The 22,043-nt window shown below is 43.0% G+C and overlaps 2 protein-coding genes across 2 annotated transcripts; one reads left to right on the top strand and one right to left on the bottom strand.

Annotated features, from left to right (window-relative positions):
* Nucleotides 1–1,028: 1,028 nt before the first annotated feature.
* trpc1 (transient receptor potential cation channel, subfamily C, member 1) lies at nucleotides 1,029–21,992 on the top strand. Its single transcript, XM_020087367.2, has 14 exons — nucleotides 1,029–1,138; nucleotides 5,620–9,327; nucleotides 9,939–10,093; nucleotides 10,232–10,333; nucleotides 10,456–10,658; nucleotides 11,273–11,404; nucleotides 11,588–11,783; nucleotides 12,784–13,120; nucleotides 15,006–15,145; nucleotides 15,335–15,484; nucleotides 20,303–20,487; nucleotides 20,641–20,842; nucleotides 21,152–21,346; nucleotides 21,486–21,992. The coding sequence occupies exons 2-14, from the start codon at nucleotides 9,162–9,164 to the stop codon at nucleotides 21,711–21,713; spliced, it is 2,391 nt and encodes a 796-aa protein (XP_019942926.1). The 5' UTR covers nucleotides 1,029–1,138; nucleotides 5,620–9,161; the 3' UTR covers nucleotides 21,714–21,992.
* On the bottom strand, nucleotides 1,950–4,818 carry chst2b (carbohydrate (N-acetylglucosamine-6-O) sulfotransferase 2b). Its single transcript, XM_020087369.2, has one exon. It carries the CDS (start codon nucleotides 4,295–4,297, stop codon nucleotides 2,900–2,902), a length of 1,398 nt encoding a protein of 465 aa, XP_019942928.1. The 5' UTR covers nucleotides 4,298–4,818; the 3' UTR covers nucleotides 1,950–2,899.
* Nucleotides 21,993–22,043: the final 51 nt, after the last annotated feature.

The following is a 22,043-nucleotide window of genomic DNA, read 5'->3' as shown; positions in this document are numbered from 1 at the left end:
AATATTATAACGCAATAGTTGGGATGAATATGCAACATGTTAAGTCACACATTCATTAGGAGCGGCTCGGTTACGCAACATCTTGGTTTCAAGCTTTAGGGGAAACAGCTCATGAGCCTCCACTATCGCTGGATGCTGCTGTAATTCCTCTTAATCAGCTGAAAGTGTATTTTGTGCCAAGTTTGCTTCGCTCTTCTTCCTCCTGAACTTCTTATTAAACTTTTATAACAGTGTTTTCTGCTAAAAATCTGTTTAAGTGATTCAATCCACTGAATGTATTACTCCGCTCCACGCTCCTCACCAATACTTCCAAATGCTTTAAGTGTATTAGCAGCATTTGGGAATAACACAATTAGCATGTGAGGGTTTTCCCTGTGACTTCTTTAATTATAGATTGCACTTTGCTGCTTTTCTGAGTGCATCATTATAAATCTCAGGGCCCCTGATCCCCCCCTGAGCAAAGCAGGGTGTTGTGCACAAATCCAATCTGTGGAGGTTCGGCTTTGTGAATCCGAACACTGTTTTCCCTCATACTCATAAAGCTCTTGTCTTTGAATAAGAGGGCTTCTCAGTTTTAGACTGTCAATGCATGGGTGCATCTATGGAATGCTTCTGTTTCAGCTCTGCTTTCCTCAGAAAAATACTGTGCAGTCTCATTAGCTCGGGCTTATTTATTTTGAATATAGTTTTGTTCTGAGGAGACACTGAATGAACTCTTGCACTTAAAGGACAGTTAAAAGTTGTGTTGGTGTAATTTGTTAAGGTTTATGGTTTCACAACTTTTCTGTGTAATTTAAAATTGAGGAAATACTTAATGCCCATAGAGCTTTTCCACGTTACATCGTCACAAACCCAAAGTTATTGCCTCTATCACAAAGGTTCACCTGTTAATTTGTTTATCTGTGAGCAGGTTTAGGCAAATATTAGGCCTGGGCAGATGCAGATTAAGGTGTTTTAATTTGATTTGTTTCACTTTCCTTTTACGTTTTTATAATAAATCGATTGCGTAGGTTATCAGAGCACTTCCTGTTTCCTGCTAAATTTCTATCATAAGAACGAGACAATCTGGTGCAAGGTTTTCAGGCTTGGTGGAGGTGCACGCTCTCCTGGAGGTGACATTCTAGTTCCTTTTTCTGAGGTGAGATAAAATCAGCAAAACTCAGCAAATCACAGCAAAAAATCTGAATTGATGTGATGGTTTTCATAAATCCTCTCTGACCTTTATACTTTGTATTCAGGTCATTTCATATCAGCATATTTCCTGTTTTTGAGTTATTTCTCTTCTCGATTAACTTTAAAGTCATGAGGCCAAAAAAAGCTCAATAATTACTTCTATCAATACTGTGAATACAGTGTTTCTGATCTTTTTGGAACCTGTACTAAAAGGTTCTTAAGTTCTCATGCATGATATCTACACAATTGTGCAAAAGGTTTCACAGAATTCTACTAATCTACAGGCTGTGACAACAGGGTGTCTGCAGGTTTTAGGTGCAAGCCTAAAATTCACATCATTGAAATTGACATTTTTATTTGAGACTTTTAAACTCCCTGCAGAAAAGGGACAAAAAGCAGAGACGAAGCTTCCCTGTTTGCTCTTGTTGTAAAGAATACAGGTTTCTAACATTTAAGAAAAATTAGCTTTCGGGGTTGTTTTATAAGGAAGGAAAATTTGTTAGACCTCAGGGAAATAAACAGTGTGTTCTGGTGAGTAAGACTGAACGTAAACAGGAACTTTGTTTGCAGGAAAAACGCCACAGGGCATCTTTAAGCTGTATAGTAAATAGCTAATTTATGAAATAATTCCAGCGTAACGGTTCTCAATGGGGACGTAAGGCACAGTGCTGCATACTGCACTGAACTTAAGTACAGTATGCTTTGAATTATACCTCATAAAGAACAGTTATTACAAAGCATGTGTAATTAAAGTAAATCTTTCTGTCATTACAGTATTGATTGAATCCAGTGGCTCACCATCTTTATTTATTTTCATTTTTAAGGAGACGTTTCCTTGTCCAGTAGATTTTGCTAAAGTTGTTTTTGTTTATGATTTTTTTTTTAAACGTACAGGTTTTTCCACACAGATGCATTTCTTGTCAAATGTGAACTTTACTCGATGCAAAATTCCCAGATCATGTGTTTTTATAAGAGCAAGCAATTGTAAACATTGGAAATGGTAGAACAGACTGCTTACACAGATACTGAGAGGGAGAGACAGCTCCAGAGCCACAGCATTGTCCACAGTGCATGATATCATCCTACAAGGATTTGGTGACAAAACTCAAAACATCCTCTTTTCTTTTTAAAAGCTAGAAATAGCACTGATACTGTTCTGATGCCGCCTGTTCACCACACCTCTAACTATGGCACATCAACAAATCAAATCATTGATTGTCTCAGACTTTACCCAGATCTTACAAATGAACATTAGCAATGAGATTTTTTTTTCTGTTTTATAGACTGTTCATGTTTTTTTTGTTTTGATGTTGTTCATCCACTATTTTCACTTTTACAGAACAGTATGGAGACTGGAAAGAAATATTTCAAACATTCAAAAACAACCCCAAAACATCCACTTCAGAGTGTTATCATGACAAGATACATGAACAAGATACCGTTGTTTGTTTGCTTTTGTTTTTTCATAGTTGCAGCTTCACATTTCAAGTCATTGTTCATGGGCCTTGCACTGTCAACAGCAGACAACAGTATTCCAGTATAAAAGATGTGGTCCTTTCAAATACCACTGCAATTCAACTGAGAGAAACATGATACATTCCATATGCGGCCAGTGTAGCTCCTCGGACACTGATTCAACGTAAAGCTTTAATTCCACAAGAAGAGGAAACGGCACTCGATGCAAAATGAACATTAAATTAAAAGGTCTTTGGCGGTGCGGACGTTTTCACAGTTTGGAGTGTGTCAGTAGTGATTTGCTCATGTCCTTAGCCTCCCCGGCTGTTCTGGCTCGTTCATACCCTAGAACGGACATAGAGTGGTGACAGTAGTCCTCGACTTGTTTGATCTGTTGAATGCTGAGCACTGTTCTCCATGCACTAGCAGCTTGTGTGGCATTCCTGGATGAGACTATGAATGGCTTGGAGGAGGAGCTGGAGCCGCTGGTCATGTTCAGCGCGAACGACTCAATTTCATGGTTGGTGGTCAGGTTGGCAAAGCGGTAGATGTTCCGCAAGGTCTTGACCGGGTTCTCGACCAGGTCTTCGTAGCGCACGGCCATGTACTTTCCCTTCAGCCAGCTTGGCGGGTTTAAGGCAGTCCTCAAAGTCCTGGAGGTGCGGTCGCAGATCACCTCCATGGCCCCGATGGAGTGGTAGTCTGAGCCGTCCTTCTTGTTGGCTTTGTGGCCGGGATCCACGAAAGGTATCCGGCGAAGTTTAGGGTCCCTGCTGCGGACCACCTGTAAGTTCTCCCTTATCAGGCCGTGTCTGGATTTGATCCTGGAGTTGGCCACGGCCCGTGGGTCTCTTACCAGGTGTATTACCTTCAAATCCAAGGATGGATCCTCCATGAGCGGGGCCAACACGTTAACATCCAAAATCCGTACCCCTTTAATGACTATAGTGTTATATTTGAGGCACTCATCCTCCAACAGTCTAAGGCTTTGAGGGGGGCACTTTTTACACACCTTGTCATCCACCATTCCCACCACCTCCTTCCTGTAGGCCGAACACAGGGGATAGGAACAAACAACTTTATTGAGGGTGGCCCCAAATAGTCCCAGGGAGGTAAAATTCTTGCCCCCGGGGCTGTTGTAAAGTTGGAAAACAGACAGATCGCAGCGGTACAAGGAGCTGAGCATGTCCCTGGCCGCCCCTTGTAAAGACACAGCATCGCCCGGGTACAGTTTCTGCCAGATGTGCCACATGGGCTCGTACAAGAAGAACACTTCGGAATTCTGGTTGAAAAGCTCCCCGAAAAACGACGAGCCCGACCTCCAGGTGGTCAGGACATAGATGAGCTGCCTCTTTTTTGCCAGGGAGGGCCTGTAGAGGAAGCGAATGTCAGATCTGCTCTGATAAGTGGTGCTCCTCATCTGATGATTACACTGCTGGGGCTCCTTAGTCCATTTATAATTAGCCAGGTTCAGCATGGTGAGGACGAGCAGTAAGATATAGGCCATGAATAAGACGATCCTCTTCCTGCGGAGGACTTTCATCACGATCCCGGGCTGTGCTATTATCTTGGTATGATTCCTGTAGGTTTTGAGCTTCCTCCCAAAGCCAGCATCCTTCTCCCAAGGCGCTGTCAACTTCAGTGGTTGATGGTATTGCTTGCCTCTCATCTGTGCCCCCGGAGAGTGGCTCTCACCACCGGACAAAGTTCCTCACACTGACTCTACAGGGATGTATACACACCATACACTGGCGACTGATGCAGATTTTGAACGCCGGCTGATTCGGTAATATATTCACCAGCGATTCCACATCCACAACACGATTCCCCCGTTTTCTCTGCAGTGCGCAACGTTCCTCATAGGAGCGATGGATGCGAGGATGCGTTGAAGTTGTCCACGGCGATGCGGGGACTCAGTGCGTGGCCCGTGTTGTTCAAAACAAAAAGGCAGCGGCTCTCCTCATTGGAACAGACGCCCTGTTCGAGCATGCTCGGCGGAGGCATCCCTGTGCAGTCTCCATCTCATGCATCCTTCACAAAAGAGAAAATCGCAGATCCAGAAATACCGCTGAGATTCGGCGCGTGTGGCGACGGATCAGATCATTCCGAATCTGCCATAACGGAGCAGCGGACGGCACAGCTAACACCGCTCGGTTCCAAGATTCTCCCCCCTCCTCTCTTTCTTCCTGCTCGTCTGCTCGTTCAAGTAACACAAACTGGATTCAATCAGAATACACGGTGGGGGGGGTGGGGGGGTGGAAGACCCTCCCATACTGGCGCGTCATTGGCGGCGCGCTGCTGCGTCGTGCGTCAGCGCGCTGCGCCATTGGCCCATCCGCGCGTCCGTCCCGCTGCCCCAGCCTCCTCGGTCCTCGCTCCCACGGATCACAGCAATGGAAGATAAGACTGTGGGAAGTGATGCTGTTGTTGTGTTTCACAGGGATCCACCTCAACGTGTCTGCAGCCTCATCCCCCCCCTCCCCACACACACAGACACACACACACACACACACACACACACACACACACACACACACACACACACACAAACACCAGGTGCAAGAGGAATTGAAAGCTTCTTTATTTTTCTTTAACCCCTTCTATCTCTTTCTCTTCCTCCCTCCTCTTTGTTTAAACGCCATAACTTGTTATTTCATTAAGAGTCCTGTTTAATTTACTAATGTGTGTCCCCCTCACAGTGCATGACTGCAGCAAAGAATCAATATTTCAAATTAAATGTATTTGTTTTTTTTCTCCGCTGCCGCCTCAAGAGGGAAACCCAGGTCTATAAGAGGAAAATCAGGCCCTGGACCCTGAAGGAAAAACTCAATTATTAATTAGAAATATACAATAAATTCATTGCAGAACGAATATGTTGCTGTTAGAATACCACAGAGACATTTTTGTGATTAAAGATTGAATTAATTAATGAAAATAAAGTATTTCTTTAAGGCTGCTAGACTAACGCAGTGTTATTTTACTTTTTTTCAGTTTTTTTCAATTAGTGGATGAATTGGAAACAGTCAGCAACAATAACTGACACTCCTCCAAATGGGAATCGGCTGAAATGTGACATTTGACAGCTGTACCCCATGAGGCTGTCAAGTCCTGGGAAGCTGTAAGGCCGTGTGTGTTTGGACAGAGGAAAGCACATGCTCTGCAGATTGACATTCATCGCTCCTAAGAGGCTCGGCCAGTTTGGGATTACAGCCCCCCCCCCATCCACCATGGGACAACTGAACTGCACCGTGAGATTGAGTGAGTGAAAGGGGGCTCGGCCCTTTGACCCCTGATGAGAAATCCCTTAAAGGTTTGTAATGCACAGATTGGTATGTGGAGACTTTTTTATGCTAATGTCATTGTTTTTATTGTGGTCTATTGTACTTTATTTTATCTTGCAGCACTAAAATCTTCTTATAATACATATGTCTTTATATACTGTCCTAATACAAAGGCATTACAGCCTTGTTCTCCTCAGAGCACGTCATCTACAGATCAAGTAAAGCCGCTTGTTGTGAAAGTGCTTTTGAACAGAGGTTACATCATATGTGTTGGATTATTGGACTGTGCGGTAAATAATTACTCCTCTGTCTCTGTGTGGATCTGTGTGCAGATCTTTCTGATGCCCATTTTGTAGTAGGTATCCACTGCGGATGTTCACAACACAAAACCTTTGTGTGTACTGCCCTCTGCTGGAGCTAGGGTTTCCAATTCGGACAAAGAAACAGACTTTTCTATATCTTAGGACAAAAAACTCTTCAGCCGAACACACTTTTTAAATGTTAACAAAGCGTTTATAGTTTATATGTCTAACTTATCCATTTATCATCATTAAACTGCATTTAGACCAACATAAAAATAAACTGCTAATGCAGTGGTTGTCAAGAATCCAGGTTTGTTTCCATCTTTGGCATCATTTACTGAAATTCTAACAACCTGCTGTTGTGTTATTCCTGTATCTAGCACCGATAAGCAGGCTATATATATCCCACCCTCTTTGTACATAGTGTTCTGTTCCTTTTCCTCATAATTGTGTTCAGCCTGATGAGCTGAGGGCCGCTCTGGGATGCTGTATTGTTGGATTGTAAAGTGCAGCTATAGGATCCTTCTCTTGGCTTGCAAGTATAATTGTGCAGAATTAGAATCAGTGCAGGGGGAGAAGCTTATTTTGAATTTCATCGGCTCCTATGAATGTTAAATACTGTTGCAGATGTATAATGTATGTTTTTCTTAGAGTTTGTGGAATAAACTTATATGTATAGACGTATAGAACTTTTTTTTTTAATTACAGCAGTTTGCACAAAACATTATCACACATGCGCAAAATATTTTCATCGCTGCAAAATATGAATGTGCACCAATTTTAATTGTTTTTTGCAAGTTATTAATACATATTCATAATATGTACAATATTGATATGTGATGAGTCAGAAAACCCAAAGCAAACTGTGGAAGCTATTGAAGAAGAAGAAGAAAATTGGTATCATTAATATTTATGTGTTCATTCTGCAGCAGTTGTTATTTCATGGCCGTGAGGGGATTTACCTCAGTTTCCTCCCTCTAGTCTCATTTAATATTACGCAGCGTCTCCTCTCTAACATGTGACTCACTGTAAACAACAGTCCAGTCTGTATCTCGGATGTAAGCGATCTCTGTGGACAATGATAAGGTTAATACAGTCATCCTCTCAAACTTAGTAGATTTAAGATAATGAAAATGACTGTTTCATGGTGAGTTGTGACTGTAGGAGCATCAAGTGGTATATGGCTGAAGACCTTTATTAGTTTCTGACTCAGAATATAAGTTGATATATAGTCGAATTAAAAATCAACTGTATCAACATTTAACTCTGAACTTTTCAGCTCAAATATTCTAAATGAAATGAGGATTGGGGAACAGATGGGGGAATGAGTGTATTTTATATTAAACATTATTTCTCAGTCACGCGTTTAACTTCTCTGGATTTATATGACATGAGAAAACTAAATCACTTTTTTTCATGTAGGCGTAATGAGGAAAACATTTAAGAGACTTTAAGAGGAGAGTCTTTTACACAAATCCCATATACAACAAATCCAGCTGCTAAACATTCTCATCCACTTTTACCAGTCAGAGCAAAGACAAGTTAAATCCTTGTGTTGTATTAACATTTCTATTCACATTTTATACCGCCCCTGCTACAGCTGCAAATTACTTTACTCTCTTCATCCTGAGTTTCTCCATTTTCTGTGTCATACTCTGCACTGATGCTCACCGGCCTGTGCTAAACGTTACAGATGGAATGTGGAGGACAGATATGCACTGATTTGAATATCACAGCCTGGAGGGACAGCCGTGTGTATCTCCTGCATGCTGTTCCCTGCAGACTATACACAGATATCTCTCTCTCCCTCTCTTTTCATTATCCATATTCAAAGGATTTCTCCCATGCATGTAAAACACATCATGTTACTGCAGGAAGTAGCCTGTCCAGTCTTATGGATGCACACACAACCCTGAATGGAACACCAGCTTGTTCTTTCTTTCCTCCGTCTCATTATTTTGTTTACAAATACATTCAGACTCAATGGCGGGTTTTTATTGAAAATGTTGCATGATTGTGAAATATTCTCAACGTTTAGTAAATTAGCAGATGAGATGTGTGCATTGTAGTACATCTGACGCCTCCTGTCCACTCAACATGTGACAGTTAGGAAAATAATGATTTGCGTGCACAGCCATACCATATGTATATATTTTACATATGGCTAAAGTCTCAGAATATAATGTTATAGAGAAAAACTTCAGCATAAATTTAAACATGAATCTGCAGTTTAAACAGAAGCTACACCAAACACACAGACAGGACTTTGCATTGTCTTCCATTGATTGAGGACAGCCTGAGCAAAACCTAATTCCTAACCTTACCTTACCGAACCCTAACTTTAACCTAACCAAAGTGCACATATCACCCCAGCATCCTTAAAAATGGGAAATATAGTAAAATTCCTCACAACGACTGTATCCATGATCCAACCTTCGATATCATCACCTATTGAGAACTAATGTAAGAAGTACTATGATTTTTTTTACTTCCATTATTTGAGCCTGAGGGATGTTGTCGGTGCAAAGCTGCACTGAACTGTTACATAATCATGAAGCACGGAGGTTTTGCGCCTGCGACATGGAGGAGCAGGTGGAGGCGCGGACATGCGCAGTGAGAGGCGCGTCAGCAGCATCAGGACCAGAGAGATCTCCAGGACCCTGCGATAGGAGAGAAGATGGTGGGAGTAAACACACCGAGGGCAGACCACCGCGACGTTTACTCAGACTGAAACAGAGCATTTCCACTCAATCCAAGTCGTCCAGAGGTTTTTTGGAGGAAGCAGGAGCGCGTAAAAGGACGCAGCAGGGAAGCGACGATAACAACCCTCGATGCCTCCGGTTCAGTCTTTACGCTGCTGCTGCGACAATAAACACGACAGGCTTGCTCTGGATAAATGTCCTCCCATCTGACGGGCTTTCTCGTGTGATGCTCGCCGCTTTCTAGTGGGATGCACATCAGTGTCTGGCCGTACTCGCTCTCCGTCGTAATGGCAGCTCTGTACCAAGGCACGGACGCTTCCTCTCCGGATAAATTTCTGGCCCTGAAAGACGTGAGGGAGGTGAAGGAGGAGACGACGCTGGATGAGAAGCTGTTCCTGCTGGCCTGCGAGAAAGGTCTGTTATTCATCTCTTTCCTCCTCCTCCTCTTCCTCCTCCTCCTCCTCCAGTGTTTCCCCAGACCAGTATCCACTGTTTTTACGCACAATGTTTATCACAGAAAAGCTCAAAGGCCTATTAACGTTGGAAGCTCAACGGGATGTTTTTAAGATAATGGAAAAGCTCTTATTATTGATTGCTCACAGATATCCCGGAGCATGCTCTCAGCGGGCCTGTTGTAGTCCAACATGGCCAACCGCTCCATCAGTTACAGCATGGTCATTGCACAAAGCAAACTGTCAGACCACTTCTTTTCCCTCCTCTCACAGCTGCCTATAAGCTGGCCACTGTGCAAATCTGCCCACAGGGAGGAGAGGGTTTCATTGATAAGAACATTGTGCAGGCAGATGCTGTTGCCGACAGCCGCTGCAGCACAACCATATAAAGTCTCTGTAAACATGGCTCCATCGGAGAAATCCTTGTCCTTTGAGGGAGATGTTATTGTTACACCCGACTCGAGGGTCGAGAGAGGACTGCTTGAGTATTTGCCTCATGACAGAGGATGTGTCTGTTTGGCACCATCCTCAAACGATACTTCATTGCCAGAATTTCCCCCCGGTGCTCTGCAGGTGACTACTACATGGTGAAGAAGCTCCTGGAGGAGAACCGACGCGGCGAGCTCAACATCAACTGTGTGGATGTGCTGGGCCGAGACGCCGTGACCATCACCATCGAGAACGAGAACCTGGACATCCTGCAGCTGCTCCTGGAGCATGGCTGCCAGGTATAAACACAAAAACCCACAGTCAGCACAAAATAATCTATGCACAAAAAGTCACTTTTTCCAAATTACAATAATCTGACTTTGTGGTTTATTTGGCGTGAAATCTTCTGTCTGAAAATGATGCTTTTGTTTCTTCAGGCGACAGATGCCTTGTTGGTGGCCATAGACTCAGAGGTGGTGGGAGCTGTGGATATCCTCCTCAACCACAGGCCCAGGCGATCGTCCAAGCCCTCCATTGCCGTGAGTCTCCTCTTTCAAGAACAACACCACAGATGAGATGAACAGGCTGGAATAATCCATATTTTCTTTCTCCACACTATTCACACTTACATTTCTATATCTTTTTTCTTTTTCCTTTTTAGAAACTAATGCAGCGGATTCAGAACCCGGAGTATTCCACCACCATGGATGTGGCTCCGGTCATCCTGGCAGCGCACAGGAACAATTACGAGATCCTGACCATGCTGCTGAAGCAGGACATCTCGCTCCCCCGGCCCCACGCCGTGGGCTGCGAGTGCACGCTCTGCAACGCCAAAAACAAGAAGGACAGCTTACGACATTCCAGGTACAGAAGGTGTCACAGTATAAATAATGTTGACTCGGCCCAGACGGCTGCATTAAGCTCCTGGTGATCTGAACCAGAGGACAAACGTCACTCTGATTTATTGTCACTTTCTTCTTGCCGGTAATAGCTGTGTTATTTTTACATGATGATTGTTTTAATCCTCGATCTGGTATGTTGGAAAACAACTGTGAATCATTCGTTCCGTCAAGCAAGGTGTTCGAGAAAGCTTGCAGCTCCCTGTTTTATGATAGCATTGGCTTTTGAAAATGTCAGCTGTCTTCTCGTATGTTTTGGATTCTCAGAAATCCCAGAGTTTCCTTTGTGGAAGTATGGGTGCTTCATATATGAAACCATCTTGAATTCACAGCAGAGATTTTGCTGCTCTTCCTCTGCCTGGTATTTTTATTCTCACTGCAGAGAAGTGTAACCTCCCACACAGTGCGCTAACTGAATCAGTCTGCAGTTTGGCTTGTAAACAACATGCAGGTCAAAGCAGGTACCAATGCAACAGCTACAGGACTGAATGCTTCTCCCTTTTCCTCGTTCTTGTTCCACCTGCTCTTCCATCTTCCATCTGGTTTTTGATCCCTTTTTCATCCATTGGTCCTCGTCAGGTTCCGCCTGGACATCTACCGCTGCCTGGCGAGCCCCTCTCTGATCATGTTGACCGAGGAGGATCCCATACTCAGGGCTTTTGAGCTGAGCACAGACCTGAGGGAGCTCAGTCTGGTTGAAGTGGAGTTCAGGTATGAGTGGTATGCCACTGGTCCACCTCCGTCCGTCATGTCTCATTTCTTCTCAGGCACACATAGAGGAACATGCCCACAAATGTGTCCAAATGCGCACACAGTGATAGTGTAAACCCTTCATTTACAGTCTGGAACAGATAAAAATACTTCTAGTTTGATAAAATCTTGCTTCTACTCCAGGAATGATTACGAGGAGCTGGCGAAGCAGTGCAAGATGTTCGCCAAGGACCTGCTGGCACAGGCTCGAAACTCTCGAGAGCTGGAAGTTATTCTTAATCACACGTCCAGCGAGGATCACGTTGATAAGAGAGGCTTGTTGGAGGAGCGCATGAACCTCAGCCGACTCAAGCTCGCCATCAAGTACAACCAAAAAGAGGTCAGAGGAACAACGTGCACGTTTGAATGTCAATATCAAGCCACGGTACAATATGCATTCACAGATTAGTGGAGAGATAATTATCCAACTCCCCATATTATGAATATTCTCTTATTTGCCGTACTTCATTTTGAACATCTGCTCCAGTACACCACTGCTTGTATTTGGGAAATATGAGTTTTACAGGATGAAGTACTTTCCTTGAGGCAGCAGTCAAAGACACACTAAAGATTGAAGTTTGAAGCTCTGGGGCAATTTACAGCTGGGGTGGCTCAGTGTGAAGAGTTTGACTCATATATCACAGCGCAGTTAATAGCATACCGTTGTTTCCTGTCGGGGAGATAAGACTGATAAGGTTCTTGTTCAGGCTGCACCTCAGAGAACTAATTCGTAAAGCCTATTCAGTTCTTAGCCTATAGCATGTTTGTGTTTGAATTCTTATCGCAGAGAGAATATTGATACATTAAACTGTGTGTGTAACAGTGCATGTAATAAAAATACTGACAGCCTCTGTTTTACACCCACTCTGCTTTTGTATTCTACAACATAGAGGGTTATAGACAAGATAAGATACGATAAGATAATGTATTCCTTGTGCCAGCTTCCTCCAAGAGTAAAGAAACTGTACAATATAAAGTGAATAAGTATAAAGTGAAAATAAAAATATGATGTATATATGGAGTAAATGAAGAGCCAGTGCTGAATAGAAATGAAAATAATATAATTGATACTAAACTAAAGTAGCAGTAGAAAATAGAAATGACATCAATAATGGAAGTAATATTGCACATGATATGTAAATAAGTCTATTTGCTTAGTTGCTAAGAGATGTATTGAAAATATTAAAGTGTCTCTGTGATGAACACGAAGCTGCAACTTCAATCATCTCATCCCAGAGACATGTGAATGATCACCCACTGAAAATGAACAGAAATAGCTAATTCAATTCATTTGTCCTGTTTATAAGTTCAGTCAAATCTGATTTTGTCGTCCCTTCTAGTTTGTGGCTCAGTCCAACTGCCAGCAGTTCCTCAACACCGTGTGGTTTGGAGAGACGGCCAGCTACCGTCGCAAGCACACCTGTCTGAAGATGGCCACGGTGCTGAGCGTGGCCATGCTCTGGCCGCTGCTGTCCATCTGCTACCTGCTGGTGCCTCGTTCGCGCGTCGGTCAGATCATCCACACGCCCTTCGTCAAGTTCATCATCCACAGCGCCTCCTACTTCACGTTCCTGCTGCTGCTCAACCTTTACTCTCTGGTCTACAACGAAGGCAAGAAGAACACCATGGGCCCCGCGCCGGAGAGGATCGACCTCCTGCTCATCCTGTGGATCATAGGTCAGATTTTTACCCAGTTCACCACATCGTCGTGTGTGCAGAGAGGACGTGTCGTGTACTGCGTGAAACTAAGTAAATTGCATAAAGGAATGAAAATGAGAGATTCTCATTGTGGCCTCTTCCAGTATCTTGTATCTATAATCCCATCAGGCAGAACATGACAAACAGCTGTTACTATAGTGAATGACAGAGAGTCTGGTTTGACTAGATTAAATCTCAGTTCTGCTTCTAATTGAGCTCTATAGAAAGGAACTGCAGCTTCTTCTTTCTCCCCTGTGGTCCACCTGAGTGCTGGTATCACCGCACTCAGCGCGCACACACACACACACGGACATGGGCCCTCTCTTCGGTTGAGGCTGGATAGTGACAGACAGAAACCCACTCCGTCTCTCACTGGGGAAAAGCTTCTCTACCTTCCTCCTCTGCCAAGAAACCATTAGTATGATCATTCACTTTGTCTTTAATGGCTCTGCCTCCACAGCACAGATATTTATCTCATGGCTGCATCATCCTGCTGCTCCACCAGACATACAGCACGGCGACGGCAGCACATCGGTCCAGGATTCACCGCTATCACTGCCCGACTGATATACTATACCGATAACTGCACCAGACTACGGTGGCCCTGAGGTGCACATCACGACGGCAAATACAAATACAATGGCCAATAAGAAAAAGCAAAAAAGCAATTAAGAAAACACAACAAATAAGAAAACTTAGCAACAAATCCATCAAGCGTGTTCATACCTTTTCCATCAGAAGTTAATGCTGTTGTGTTTTGTGATTTTTTTGTTGTGTTTTCATATCTGCTGGTGTTTCTTGTAATTTTTTACTTCAGGTCCACGATACCTGACATCACATGAACAGATTTAGAAGCAACTGACTTCTATCGTTCGAAGTTACGAGGATAGTTGCGGTGTCATTTGCAGTTTATTCTCTGTATTGCAGGAGTGAGATCAGTTACGGAGTCATTAGAGCGTAATGGGTTTCTACATGGGATGAGATAACTCACCTCGGGGGGGGGGGGGGGCCTGCAAAAGAGCAACATCAAAGATCAATTTTAACACGTTCAGCAGTTTTATTCACTGCAGGATGTGATGCAGTAGTGCAGACTTCACTCTCTATTGTCCCTGCAGCAAGACAAAACTAATTCCAAAATGGGTTAAATAATAAGAATCAGACTGCGCTCAGACAAGTGTGTGCTAATGTTATCAGGATGTGAAAAGGAGCTATTACAGCTCTAAACATGTGCTGGGTGTCGATAGGCAGCAGCCACATGTCAAATCAGCTGCTTTTTCCCTCCATCCTGTCGTTCCCCTGAGACTCCAAAGTGGAAATCAGATGCTGAGAGAGATTGTGTGTGTGTGAGCTGGTTCATGGATGTGCATGTGTTGTAATGTACACTTGGATTTCTGCGTGAGGACTCAAATCCGGTCTTTAGGTAGAAACGCACGGGATCCGACTCAGCGGGCGGAACAAATGGAAATCTTCCAGAGACGGAAACAATTCATGTGTGAAAAAAGGGATTTCTGTGCCAGAGCCTGTCACTCATCTGCTTCCTGAAACAATGGAAATCAATAATAGAACAGTCACGTTCAATCTATTGTCATAATTTGTGTCTCCAGGCTGAGACAATATGTCAAGCTGTCAGTCATATGTTATTATCCTTTCTGTGCATTTAGACTTTGCACTTAGTCCTTCCACTTGGACAAGAGGAGACACAACCACTTTTTTAAATTCCACACACTTCCCTAAATCCTGCAGATGACAAATTTTCAGCACATTAATCTCTGATTATCCGTCTCGTACATTCCTGTTCCTCCCTGGAAGCAGTTTTTAAATGTTTGAATGTGCGTGACGATGGTGAATTCCTGCTCTCTTGCAGGGATGGTGTGGTCGGACGTAAAGCGTCTGTGGTACGAAGGGCTGGAAGACTTTCTGGAAGAGTCGAGGAACCAGCTGAGCTTTGTGATGAATTCCCTTTACCTCGCCACCTTTGCCCTCAAGATCGTTGCTCACAGCAAGGTACCCACACACTTCGGATTTAGGGGAAATATCATGTGTTTTTCTTTGCTGGCTTCTTATAAGATTGCAGGGAACTGGATTCATAATGTAAAAAGAATAATTGTTGTTACTGACACAAAGGAAAAGGGCAAAGAATGTATCTGTGGAGAGTTAGTATCATTTTTGGGATGTTTGTCATGTTTTTCACAGTTCAAGAATATGGAAGACACCGAGAGGAAGAACTGGGACGCGTTCCATCCCATCCTGGTGGCCGAGGGCCTGTTTGCCTTCGCTAACGTTCTCAGCTACCTGCGCCTCTTCTTCATGTACACCACCAGCTCCATACTGGGGCCGCTGCAGGTGGGAGAGCAACACACACAGTCTACATCCTCACTACTACACTTCATCTTAAAAATGCACCACTGCTCCTAAATCAAAACCTGCCACACCACTCCAGAGTTTTCAAGCCCCTACACGGAGATGTGGCCGCGTTCAAGTAGTTCTGATTTTATAGCTTATTGGTTTCATTGTTAGAGGTGTGAGGACAGTCATTAAAAAGTTGGGATGGTGATTCCTGTAGCGATCGTGTACTTTAAGAAACACTTTGGATGAGAAAAATAATCCAATTCTTATATAATGGTTAGAAAACTGCTTCCCCATCACTCTCTGTAACCCCACCACTCACAAACACGCACCACCCACTCTCACAGTGAAGTGAGAGCTCTCAGGGACAACAACACCAGCTGTGCTCAGCAGAATCAGACCATCGTCGTGAGTATAAGCACCGAGCACAGAGGCAGCAGATGAATACGATGCAATAATTTACCCATAAATAAACTGAAGACATCATCATAAAGCTCAGCGGCATAGTTAACATATGCATCATTGTTTCGACCATTAGGGTGAATGAGTTTACAGAAAGTGATTATTCAAACTATCTTCAGAGCTAGAGGAGCTCAGTTAACCCACAACACATTTTAATTATTTTTAATCACAAACTGGCATATACATCATTCCCAACCCAACCATAAATCTGGCTGTGTGAGATTAAAGCGAGGAAAAATAAACACTACTCACATACTATTTTAAAGATCCTCTGCAGGATGAGGAAACATACTTTCACATAATTTTAATGCCAATCAGATTCATTGAAAAATGGGAACCAGGTTCCATAACTTGGCTTTTCTTTGAAAGAGTGTTTGGCTGTGGTGCATTAGGAGCTAATGTTTAACATAGTGATAAAGCATCTTATTTTAATCTCCTCCTCATCATAAACCAACATTTATCCATTGCGAGCTCTTTTTTTTTTAACTGCTTTCTTACACAACTACAAGATTGTGCCATGTCTTTAACTCGAGTGTTATCAATTACAGATGTTGTGTTTGTTCTTTTTCTGAGGAAAGAGCAATATTCACCGCCAACTCTTATGAATAGTGAATATCTATAAAACTGTGAGAGTAAAAGCCGAAAGCTTCTTACGTTTTATCTCTTTATACTGATCAGATTCAGGTGGGCATTCAAATACTGTATATATAAACTTGATGTATTTAGAAGATAAGATAAGAGAATCCTTCATTAGTTTTACAACGAAATTTGTAGTGTTGCATCAGCAAAGAGGACGGAACAGTAAAAGTAATAAATAAGTACAAATGCAATATAAACAGAAGGAAAGTAAAAATATGAGGATAGATATAATATACACACTGTAAGCAGAATATATACATACAGTGTAATGGATTGCACATTGGCCATTGAATTGCACAGATAGAAATGAGCACTGCACGGTTAAATTAGTTAAATCAGAACTTGGTCACTAAAAGTTCACGTAGCGAAGTGTGAGTTTATAGCTCTTGTTATGTCTCAAGTTTTTCCAACGTCCCAGAAAAGCCAAAAATCTGGTTTGCATATTTTCTACTTGGGGTCCATCAGTTCCAGTGCCATAGGTGTCGCTTTATATCAAATCACGATGTGTTGTTATCATCCAGCCAGCTGGCGTGGAGAGTTTGAGAAGTCGGCCAACGTCTGATTTAATGCTGACAGCCTTTAGGGTCTAATTGTTTCTCCACATGTGACTGAACCACATATAGAAATGTTCAGGTATGCAGTGAGGCCAGTGCGTTTGTAGAGATGCCTTCCTGTCAACAAGCCGAGGAGCTGTTTGTGGTTGACTCATAAAACACTTAAGGTTCCCCTTAAGATTCTTAATGAGGACTTTTCAGCTACAATCTTCTCCATCGTTCTGCTCCCCTTCACGTTTTTTTCTTCTCCCCCCTCCTCCCTTTCACTCACCCACTCTGTGACATCACCGTCTGGCTTCGTAGGAATGGGAAAAATATTAGCTTTGGAAATAAATGCTGCTGTGTGTTCGTCGCCACATCGCAGACACACCTCCCTGCTAATGCACACGTACACACACGTACACACGTACACACACACACACACACAGACAGTGAGTCAGTACTATGTGGGATGCAGCAATGTTGAGTGTCTCTGATTCCATCCTTCCTAAGGAGGCCAGCTCATGTTTCTGCCGGGGAGTGCCCCCTGTTGAGGTTGGAAAGAGTGATTGAAAGTGTGAGTGTGTGTGTCTGTATGTGTGTGTATCACCAGTGTGCACGTATTGAGCTCACTCAAGGCTAGACTTAACCTCACTGACAGTATTTATATACCATAACCAGCAGCCCACCAGGAGGAATGTATGAGCAGGAGGAAAAAAGCTTAAGTTCCACAAACATCCACATTCTAACCAAGTTCAGAAAAGTGCAGTCACACTGTAAATGTGACTGAATTAGATATTCTTAGCCATTTCAAAATTTCGGTTTAGTGGATGCTATTGTTCCACAATGTTCCACATTCATCCGTCCACACACGTACAAATTCATACAGCTCTTTCTCCTGTTACACACTGCGAGCACAGCCATGAGACGCATTTGCGGCTCAGTATCTTGCCTAATGACACTTAGGCATGCAAACTGGAGGAGCTGGGGATCAAACCACTGACCCTCTGATTAGTGGACGACACCCTACCCCTAGAACATTTTAGACGAATAAACACTTTTCTTCCGCGTTGCAAAATTTGAGTGAAAATGTATTTATTTTATAGTTCTAGTTCTTATTTTGTAGCTCTAGTAAAATAAAATCCTTAAACACGTGTTTCTTTTCATACAATGTTGGCAAATTCATGTTTATTGACTTATTTAGTAGAGAATGTTTGTGTGTCCTCAGATGTAGCTGAGGCCCCTTGAATACATTAGACCCCACTTCCAGTCAAGGTTAAGAGCTCCTGACCTGCCGCATTCCTGCTCTGTTTGTACAGTCACTAAGTTCGGCTGCTTGTCAAGCTGAGCAAGCAGGGAACACCCTCAGCTCCTAAATCCTAAATCAGATGTGTACAAAGTGGCAAAGGAATACACGGGGGGGGATTTAGACATGACAAGAGAATGAATCACCCTAATAGACTAGCCCTTCTCCTCAAACAAGCTGCCGGGTTTCAGGGCAAACACTCCGGTCTCCGTTCACCTTGAGGTGCAGGCGGAGTGGTCGTCCCTCACATTGGACACTGGTGTGTTTGTGTTTTCATAATGGTGAACGTGCCTCTGACCTTGTTTGAGAATCTCAAGGTCCTGGTAAACAGATAAGCCACTCAACCCCATAAATAGCGAGTTCCCAAAGGTCCTAGAAGACCGTCTCTGTCTCCGAGCCCCCTCTCCGGCTTCCTCTGTGTTTGTCTGTCTACCCTCAGGTAGGGTGAGAGCACATGCAGCTGCCAGAACATGTTGTTTCTTTTTCCACCACCACAGGGAATCACTGCTCAACCAGAACATGGAGTTTAAAATAGCCACAAGAAGTCAAACAGTTTGCTCACACGGTGCTGAAAGAGAACCAAAACATCTAGAAGTGAAGAGCATTGAAGGGGGGAGGCCTCTCTACGTGTGCGTTTTACCCCAATGAAGAAATACTGAAATAAATCATGACGTCATTTATACCATATGACGACAAGTTATTGGTCTGTGTAAATTAGCTGTGGATTATGTCTCTAATGTTATTGCTCGAAAGAGTTCATAAATTACTGCACTATATAACATTTGGACATTTTCAATCATATAATTCATATCAATTATCAAAAAAAATATCAAAATTTTCTCATTTGCAGAGATATCATGGAAGAGATCTTTGCTCGATCAACAAGTTTGGTAAAAATAAATTTCTGTGCTGTGGAAAAATACATGAGTGGACTTGCGAAGGTTTTGAAGGTACCAGTCCAGTAAAGACAACTCAAAAGTAATTCTGTTGAAATAAATAAATAGCTAAATAAACTACTCTACTGCGTTGTTACATACACATTCAGTTTTTTGTCCAATAGCAAAAGATGGAAATTAACTTATGCACATAGTTGTTCCCTTGTTATTAGCTGTTTTACTGCAAAATTAGCCAGGGGCAGCTATGCTTACACAGACTAGAACAATACTACTGCAGTATTTTCCTAACTTACATTTAGTAATTTAGTGTTATAGAGATTCATGTTACAGTCAGTTTCCTTTTTAAGTGTTAATACAGATGCAAACTACAGTTTCAATGATGTCAGCAGACCGTTTTTCACACTTTGATTTATCACAGCAGAAAAAGTGCAGGTGAAACTAATAACGTTCAAAATGTTGGCCCTGTTCCATTGAGGTGTTTCCTGCTGTTATATAGCACAGCTTACTATGACACGCACGTAGAAGTATTTTCCGTGTGTTAGTCTTTACTGTGTTTTTCCTGCTAAATGTCTAAACGGCTCCTGGGAAAGAGTAAACTTATTTTTGGAGTAATAGCAAAGCTAATTCTCACAGAAGCTTTTTGACAAAAGTGGCAAATCTAGTTTGCCTGCAGACCACATTACCCAGACATCCACAGGCATGGATCTCAGTGAATGTGATTTCAACCGTAACAATAGAAAGACAAAGACATCGCTCTACGTTTGACATAAAAACTAAAGCGGTTCAGAAAACATTTTACTCTGTAATAATATCAACTTATGTTACGGCACTTTCATATGAATTGTTTCCTCCAAACTGAATGAAAAAGGAAAAAGACCTCAGGTACGTTACTGAGGATTAGTGGGAAAACAGAAAACTCATGTCCATGTGATTAAACCAGCTTGTAATCCGCAAAAAAAAAATATTCATCTCTCACCAGATCTCCATGGGTCAGATGCTGCAAGAGTTCGGAAAGTTCCTGGGCCTCTTCCTGCTGGTGTTGTTCTCCTTCACCATCGGACTCACTCAGCTTTATGGAAAGGACCAGAAGGACCCAGACAAGACTCCAGCCAAGGACTGCGAGGGCATCTTCTGCCAGCAACAAAGCAACGATGCATTCCACACGTATGGGCCAACCTCAGCGTGTCATTCTAGACAGTGATGACGACAATGATGGATGTTTAGAATACTTGTCCAGAGACGTTAGAGACTCTTTGTATGGGGGATGATTTCACTGTCGAGTTAGAATTGGCTTCATCAGCTAACTGTGTTTTCCAGGTTCATGGGGACCTGCTACGCCCTGTTCTGGTACATCTTCTCCCTGGCACACGTGGCGCTCTTCGTCACCCGCATCACCTACACAGAGGAGCTGCGCTCTTTTGTAGGCGCCATGATCATCGGCACCTACAACATTGTGGTTGTTATTGTCCTGACCAAGCTGCTGGTGGCGATGCTCCATAAAAGCTTCAGACAAATTGCTGTAAGTCATTTGCGATTTCACAATACTATCCAAACTGTTTTCATTTAGTGTTAGGATTCAAATTTATTGCAGTTCACTGAAATGTTGCAGCTGTTGAAGGTTTTATTTCTTTGGAGCTCTGCTGCACATCTTCAGTTTCTTTTGAACCATCCTTGGATTTTTGCAAAGGAAAACAGAAAAGCTAAATCTATTCCACTCAAGGATTTCAACAGACAGAGCATTTTTACATCTTCAGGATTTCTGTGTGTGAAAAAGTTCCTTCTCACATTCCTGTTCTCCGCCTTCTTTGTGGTTTATGGATGTCTGCAGAATCATGAAGACAAGGAGTGGAAGTTTGCCCGGGCCAAGCTGTGGCTTAGCTATTTTGATGACAAGTGTACGATGCCACCGCCGTTCAATATCCTCCCCTCCCCAAAGACCGTGTGCTACCTGGTGACCAGCATGAGCAAGTGGATCTGTTCACACACCTCGAAGGGGAAGGTGAATAGACAGAACAGCCTGAAGGTGAGAAGAATATTGTTTGTAATTGTTGAAAAAAATGGCTGCCTGTGCATTTTTGTGGTTTGAGATGGATAAAACAAAGCCCCTTGTAAATGCAGCCCTCTGTGCAATTCTGTACTCCTTGACTGTCTTTTCCACGCAGGAGTGGAGGAACCTGAAGCAGAAGCATGATGAGAACTACCAGAAGATCATGTGTTGCCTGGTTCACCGCTACCTGACCTCCACGCGGCAAAAAATGCAAAGCACAGACCAGGCCACGGTGGAGAACCTGAACGACTTGCGCCAAGACCTCTCCAAGTTTCGCAACGAGATGAGGGACCTGCTGGGTTTCCGGACGTCCAAATACGCCATGTTCTACCCAAGGAGCTAAACCAAGAAACACAAAGACAAGATATCTCTTCCCCATTTCCTTCTCCTCTTTGATAAAACCATTGCTTCCCCTGTATCTGGGATGCTGTGTGACGCGAGCATGTGCAAAAACTCTGCTCTTTGAGTCACAACTTTTAAAACCTGGAATTTAACAAGAAAAATATGTATTCTCTACCAAAGCCTCCAGACGTTTCCCTTCCTCGTATTATTCAGCCCTTTTGTAAATAAGGAAAGCCATTGTTTTCAATAGAAAGACAAATAAAGATTTATGGAAAACTTCCCCCACTGGGGCTTTAATGGCTGAAACATTTTTCTGAATGCCGATCCTGCT

This window comes from Paralichthys olivaceus, chromosome 17 (assembly GCF_024713975.1).
Source record: "Paralichthys olivaceus isolate ysfri-2021 chromosome 17, ASM2471397v2, whole genome shotgun sequence".
Classification (NCBI taxonomy): Eukaryota; Metazoa; Chordata; class Actinopteri; order Pleuronectiformes; family Paralichthyidae; genus Paralichthys; species Paralichthys olivaceus.
This window is presented reverse-complemented; position numbering and strand designations above follow the sequence as displayed.

Bases quoted from the DNA above. Each gene is read 5' to 3' on its own strand.
- chst2b (XM_020087369.2), bottom strand. From the start codon at position 4,297: ATGAGAGGCAAGCAATACCATCAACCACTGAAGTTGACAGCGCCTTGG.
- trpc1 (XM_020087367.2), top strand. From the start codon at position 9,162: ATGCACATCAGTGTCTGGCCGTACTCGCTCTCCGTCGTAATGGCAGCT. The intron at 10,334-10,455 runs GTGAGTCTCCTC...TTTCCTTTTTAG, and splicing joins CGTCCAAGCCCTCCATTGCC to AAACTAATGCAGCGGATTCA. The intron at 20,488-20,640 runs GTATGGGCCAAC...TGTGTTTTCCAG, and splicing joins AGCAACGATGCATTCCACAC to GTTCATGGGGACCTGCTACG.